The 6868-nt window shown below is 41.2% G+C and overlaps 1 protein-coding gene across 4 annotated transcripts in view; it reads left to right on the forward strand.

Moving 5' to 3' along the window:
• TFDP1 (transcription factor Dp-1) overlaps positions 1 to 6868 on the forward strand; it is a 130269-nt gene that overhangs the window by 117925 nt on the left and 5476 nt on the right. For all 4 annotated transcript variants that reach the window (XM_019524061.1, XM_019524063.1, XM_019524060.1 and 1 more), the window contains 2 exons: positions 916 to 1082; positions 1523 to 1604. In XM_019524061.1, the coding sequence (XP_019379606.1) occupies positions 916 to 1082; positions 1523 to 1604 (249 nt within the window). The remainder of the gene's footprint in view (positions 1 to 915; positions 1083 to 1522; positions 1605 to 6868) is intronic.

The raw sequence follows: 6868 nt of genomic DNA on the forward strand, positions 1-6868 counted from the left end.
CCTGCCATTCTGGCTGGGACAGCCATGTGGCCCTGGGCCAGAAGGCCCAGGTGGGGCTTCTGGCTGGGGGGTGGGGCTGGGCAGGCCCTGCTGTTGTGGGAGCCTGCCAGGCTTCCCCTGGGTCCTACTGCCCTTGGTTCCTGTCATTTTTGATAGGAACCAAGGGCAGATGAATATTAATTTTTTTAAGTTTTTAGGGGCCCTGCGGGCTGGATAGAATGGCCTCGCAGGCTGGATCTGGCCCACGGTCCTTATTTTGCCCACCTCTGATATAGAAGTTGGTGTATAAAAGTGCTGTTTATGGAGTACCTGTGCTAAAACTTGCAGCAGTTTCAGAAAAGGTAAAATGCAGCTAAGATGAACTAAGTCTATGGGTACCCATAATAATTTGCCTATATTCAAGTTACTACAGGGAAGTTTATTTCAAAGTCATTCCTTTCAAATTTGCCCGTCACTTCTATGTGCTCAAGGAGAGCAAGGTCTGAAAGTAAGGAGCAGGGAGGAGGGACTGTTGTGGGAGCAGAGGGCACATGGCCCCCCCAGATTTATTTTCCCTGTTCTAGTAGTGAGAGGGGGACAAGTTCAAGGCAAAGCATTTGTAAATTTTCCAGATGTCGAATCTAATTGTAGGGTACTTGTCTTATTCAGTGTCATCTTATATTCAAGTAAATACAGAGTTATCTATTCATAGAGTTAACTAGGGTATGGCATTTGAGACTTAAGAGTTTTCACTAGAACAAAGGAGTAGAAGAATTGCTACTAGAACAAACCAGCATTAAGAAAGCATATACTGCTGTGGTCGTGTGTTTTTAATTTCTTTAAGCACTACACTACTCTACTTGAAAATGCTTGATATACTTGCTATATTTCTGTGTTTCAGAAATTCAGAAGTTAATTGAGATTTCTCCCCTCCAGGTTTGAATACCTATTTAATTTTGACAATACTTTTGAAATTCATGATGATATAGAGGTATTAAAACGAATGGGAATGGCTTGTGGGTTAGAATCTGGAAGCTGTTCAGCAGAAGACCTAAAAATTGCAAAGAGTTTGGTTCCTAAAGCTCTGGAACCATATGTGACAGGTTAGTTACCCTTTATAACATACTTCTGCTATTTTATCTTTTTATATAGGACTTGAGAGTGAACTTGTTCAACTAAAACTTGACTCTGCAAAAAGTTCTATTAGTTCATTTTTTTCAAGTGCATTACCTAAACCGATAACATTTTAGTAGGGGAGCATGAAATTTGTTTCACTTGCAAAAATGAATCTCTGGTAACTGTATATTAGTACTTTTTCTTGTTACATAAGAAAGTTTAGTCTTAAGTTATAGCTTTTCTTTCTTTCGTCTTTTGGAATTTGATACTCTATCTTGCATATAGGAATTGAATCTCTGAGTCCAAATACTGTTCTTAAGAGTTAAAAGATGCTTCTGGGCTGTGATCAGATGGAATGGTAGTTCTTGATTATGCTTGCTCACTTTCATGTTAAGTTGTTGAAGTGTGTACTCTTTCTATTTTGCAGAAATGGCTCAGGGATCCATCAGCAGTGTATATGTCACATCTTCATCAGGCTCCGCTTCAAATGGCACAAGATTTTCTGCTAGGTGAGACTAATTTCATAAATTAGCTTTAGATCCATTTAAACTACAGCAATTTAACCAGTACCATGATGTATGCAATCTCTAGTTCTACCTTGGCAATGGCAGATTTGATGTGTAACTTTTTTTTCTTCAAAGGTAATTCTAGGGGACTATTCTATTATAATTAGTAGGGCTGTCAAACTATTAAAAAATTAATTGCATGACTAAAAAAGTCGCAATTAATCGCTATTTAAATTGCACAGCTAAAAACTCAAATTACGTGCAGAAATCTCAAAATTCTGCAGGTACTCTGTATGGTTGCAGGGTGGGTGTGGGGCGAAATTTGTGAAGGTGTGGGGGGCTGTGGCTATATATGTAGGATCTGGAGCCTGGGGAAGAGGGTTCCCTGCAGGGGGGGAGGGTCTGGAGCCTGGGGGTGGGGACCCCCACATGCTCTGGCAGGATGCCCAATGTAAACAGGGTCTCTGGAGAATTGCCCTGGGCCTGCAGTGTGCCCCTGCCCGAGTGCACTCCCAGCAGTGGTGGCCTCAACCTGCCCTTACTGGGGGCAGCTGCTCTGGCCCCAGCCTGGACCTGAACTTCCCCACTTCCTTGCTGAGCAGGAGCACAGACAGCAAAGGGAGAGTAGTGGTGGCGGCTTCTCCCAGGTCGGCAGCAGTGGTGCTGGGCTTGGGTTCCATCAGCGCTGGGCAGGGGCCAGGTGTGTGGGGTAGCATGGGGTGGGGGCTGTGGAAGGTGGCTCCACAGGAATCCTGCCCCCACCTGCCAGCAGCAACTGCCTCTGTGGGGTTGCTGTTGCCACCGCTCCCCAGGGGCCCAGAGGCAGCTTGTGCCAGAGCTCCCAGCACAGCTGGGAGCTACCTTGTGCTTACGCCCAAGCTGCCTTGTGGCTTGTCTGCACTGCCACCACTGCCCTGCTGGGCAGCCCAGAGGTAGTATTGACAGTGGGAGAGAGAAGCTGCAGGGCAGCCTGGGCACAGACTTCAAAACCACGTCTGTGATTAATGCATAAAAAATTAATGTGTTTTAATTGGTTCTTGCATTAATCACATCTATTAACACTAATTAATTAAAAGATAATTAGTGATGTTTCTTACTATTTATTGCCCATTTGTCACTTTTAGGAGTAATTGAACTATCACATGATGTCATATAGGCAATTTCCCCTTTTAATATTGTAAAGAAATTAATCATGGCTGATATATAGTTTGTTGTATAGGAATTTATGCAGTTGGTTGTGGTCATTGGAAAAATCCATCACAAAACAGTGTGAAATATAGAGTCGGATTACTTTGGAGTAGGCTTTAGTTTAGAATTTAAATTAGCAATAAAGTGAAAGTCCTTAATCTAAAGATAACATTTGGGCAAGAATCTCACTCCTCTATGGTTCCGTAGCTTATGGCAGTGGGAGTTTAAATTTCTTTGGTCCTTAACAACAGTAGCAGATGGGACTATTAATTATATCCCTTGTATGGCACGGTAGCCCTGTACTGTTCCTCATGGTAATTCCTGTTTTTACTAATTTCTCTTTCTGTCTTTTCCTTACTGTATTTGGTTTAACTCATAAACTGGTATTGGCTTAGTTTTTGCTTTCAGACACCTATGTAAGCTCTGTAATTACTCTTACAACAGTGTAATACAGCTAGCAGCGTTAAAAAAGACAAGTAGAAAAAATTTAATTTAGCCAGCTCATGAGTTAGCTACAAGAATCCTTTTTGCCAGTTTGTCTTTAGAAGCATACCCTTTACCTCTTTCAGTTACTGTGATTGACAAACTGACTGGTCAAATAATATCAAAATAATTGATTGGTCAGTTGGCAGCCCATTATTTGACTTCAGTCAAAATTTGTCAAATGTTTCAGGAAGCCGAGAATGCCTTTGTGTATGTGGCAGCCTACTTTTTTAGAGCATAATTGTTTCATCTGTTAGCAAGAGTAGGAGGAATGTATGTCTTGTCCCTGAAGTCCTGCAGGAGTCAGGACTCATAAACTATCCTTCATGTTGTCCATTTAGGAGCAGGCACTGCCCCTGTCCTTCTGCTCTTTCCCGAGCTATTCCAGCCTTATTTTCTTTCTGCCCCATTAAGCGTACGGGGCTGCAAGAGCTTAAGTGAGTCTCTCCACTTTTAATTAATGCTTAAAGTATTTGACTGGTCAGTTGACCAAGTATTTTTTGGCTAGTTGAATAACCAACTCTATCAGTAACACATAACCATGCAGTCATTGGAACAAGGAGAGGGGAGAGCAAGTTCCAGAGTCTTTTGACTTTTCCAAGCCTCAGCCATTCCTTTTTCTGCTAGGACTACTCTGAGGTGTTGTAGCTGGACACATGGCTAGCTTGGCACTACCAGGCTCAAATCAGTCCTTGAACTAACTCCCAGGTCATGATTGCTTGGCCCTTCCTTACAGCACATGACAATAATGCCCTGGGTTCTTCAGCCCTCCCAAGGCTCAGTAGCAAATATAACCAATCCAGTATAAGCTTCAAGTCCTGGGTTAATCCTCACCACAGAGCACAACATAAAGTACAAACAGCCCATAATGAACATCCAGCAGGCTGAGTTAGTTCTCACCCTTTATTCACCTTTTTCTCAGCCAGGGATGGCAAAGATGCAGCCCAAGAGCTGAATCCAGGCTGCACTGCTGCATGCAGCATGGTCCTGAACTGGCTACAGCACATCGCAGACCAGCCAGGATGGGCTCTGTATGTGGTGGATATGATGAGAGTAGGGATGGGGGTGCGATCTAGCCCATGGACCGCCCTCTTGTCACTCCTGTTCTGCAGGGTCAGGTGTGTTTGACAGCCCTGTTTTAAGCTATTTGCTTTGTAGGGTAAAAGTCCTGCAATGGTAAGATTATCTTTAAACAGGGCAAAGTATAATGTGCAATTCTTTTTCTCTGAAGTTATCGTTCTGGTATCTTTCTCTCACCCATCCACCCACCTTCTCTCAGTTTGGAAAGGGAACCTTTTGCAGATGCAGGATATAGCATCATATTTTTTAAGCATTACATTTCTGAAGTTATGTTTCAGGTAGAGGGTGTTTCTTTGTGGTGTGCTTTTTTTGTGTGTTCAAGTCCAGATTTAACTGGCAAAGGAAGCAATTAAGCTCAGGGTGGTAAAATACTACCTCTACAGGGCATGTTGTGTGAAAGAGCGTGGGGTGCTCTCTCCATTCTGAGTAGGGAACTGAAGTTCAGGATTACAAATGCTGCCAAAATATCTTTATAGAATCAGAATTACAAGATAAGTACATTTCCCCCCACTTTACCTTCAACTTTTAACCAAGTTTTGTGTAGTAATAGTTGCAATTAGAGTGTAAAGAAACCCTTGAACATCAAGGGCATTGAAATTTTAAGTATTTTCTGGCCAGAGGCCAATATAAAGATGAAGGTCACAGAACATCATCCTCGGAGAAGCCTGACAACCTTACTGCTTCTGGCTGAAGGAAAGATTTGCCTTGTACTTTTGATATGGATGTTGTTCCTGCAGTCTACTTTGTCACCCCTTAACTTTCTCTCTCCTTGACTTGTTAGATGTCAGCTGAATTTGCAGAATCCCTTCAACCCCAGCTAATGAAAGAAAAGCAGTTTCTATATCCTAATGTGTGCTGGGAGAATGTGGGTCACTCTCTGTATTAATCTTCCCTGCTGCTTTTAATAATCTTTTGTATCTGTTACTCACAATTTCCCAGAAGTATTCTTCAGCTTCTAATATTGGTTTCTAGTCATGCTGACAGATACAATATTAATCTGAAACCCACTGGGCTTTAAGGCCTGACTTTAAGTATTTCTGACTTGCCAACCTTTTGCAACCTACCATAGCGAGCATAACTCTCTACCCCAAAATGTTCCCAGGAATACACTGACCGTTTAAGGTCCATCTCTCTGGGTGTGGGGGGAAGCACCATTAGGGAGGCATTTAATTCTTACATGGGACTCTCATGTTCACATACTTATCAGTTTCTCAGTTAATTTATTTCACGAATAAACTTAATTTTTGGTATTAGTATAGTTTAAAAGGCGTAAATCGGCAACTACATGGCTCATTTTAGTAGATTAAAATATTTCTAGGTATAGACTCCATGCCAGACTTATTTGACAGATTTATATCCTCATCTCTTTATTTGCAAGCTTTAAGAGATTGAGTTTTCTTCTTTTTCTTTTTTTTCAATACCCTGTTGGCCCTAAAATAGTAGCTCTGTATTGCTTTTTTTTTTAACTTTGCCTCTACAGGTGTATCCCTTTTTTGAGGCACCTGTTATAAATATTCCAAATTCTGACATTTCAGCATCCTCCATTTTTCCTAGGTTTGAAACAAATAGACAATCTTGCAATTTTTTTAGTTTTGATAAGCTTTTTTTGGAACCTTCTAGTTTGACCAAATAAAAAAGCACCCCAAATAGAGTATAAATATGGATGTCCAAATGAATGTCAACTGTGTGAAACTAATCACACAGTACTATTTTAAAACCACTGAATCTGACAATCTGTTCAAAGGGATGGTGCAAACTTACGGTGAGTTCTTTATTGCTTTTCATCCATTCTTACGACATTTATAAATTATACATGCTTGCATAGTTGCACCCACTCACTATTTTTCTTTCAGAGATTATTAGAAAATATTACTTCACTTGCTAGCTTGTCAGTTCTCACTTGCTATTTTCTTTCTAGATTTGCTAATTAAACTACTTCAAATATGTTTTATAAAGAGTCTTCACAACATACCAGTACAGCAGATGAAGTCATTAGATTAAAATGCTTTAAACAGTGTTAAGAGTAGGGACGGATTCTAGGCATCTCCCCTTCCTTTCCTTGAGGAAGTGCCATTGTTGCTGGGCTATGAAGTTATGCTCACTCCTGTGCTTGCTCTCTCATCTTATCTACACAGTGGCACATTTTCAGTTGTGAGGAGTGGTTTCATCTAAGGGTTAGCCTAGAGCGGGGGTGTCCAACCTTTTTGAATGTGGGGCCGGATCACAAACTTTTTATCACCCAGTGGGCTGGTGAGCCATATTCACAGACCTCACAGGAAGTGGTATCACATCAGGAAGTGATGTCACATGACCTTTGACACCAATGAGGTTGCAGGAAGTGACAATGAAATGGGTCTGGAAATGTGGTTTAAAATCCAAAATAAAAACAATATAAAAAGCAACAAAGAAATAATACCAAACACTTGACTAAAATAAACACTTTCACTTGTACTCACTTCTCAGTGAATGAAAGAAGCATAATGCAAGTCGACAGATCAAATGTGGAAAAGATATCA

The sequence above is a fragment of the Gavialis gangeticus genome, unplaced genomic scaffold (genome assembly GCF_001723915.1).
Source record: "Gavialis gangeticus isolate Ggan-Ray unplaced genomic scaffold, GavGan_comp1, whole genome shotgun sequence".
NCBI lineage: Eukaryota > Metazoa > Chordata > Crocodylia > Gavialidae > Gavialis > Gavialis gangeticus.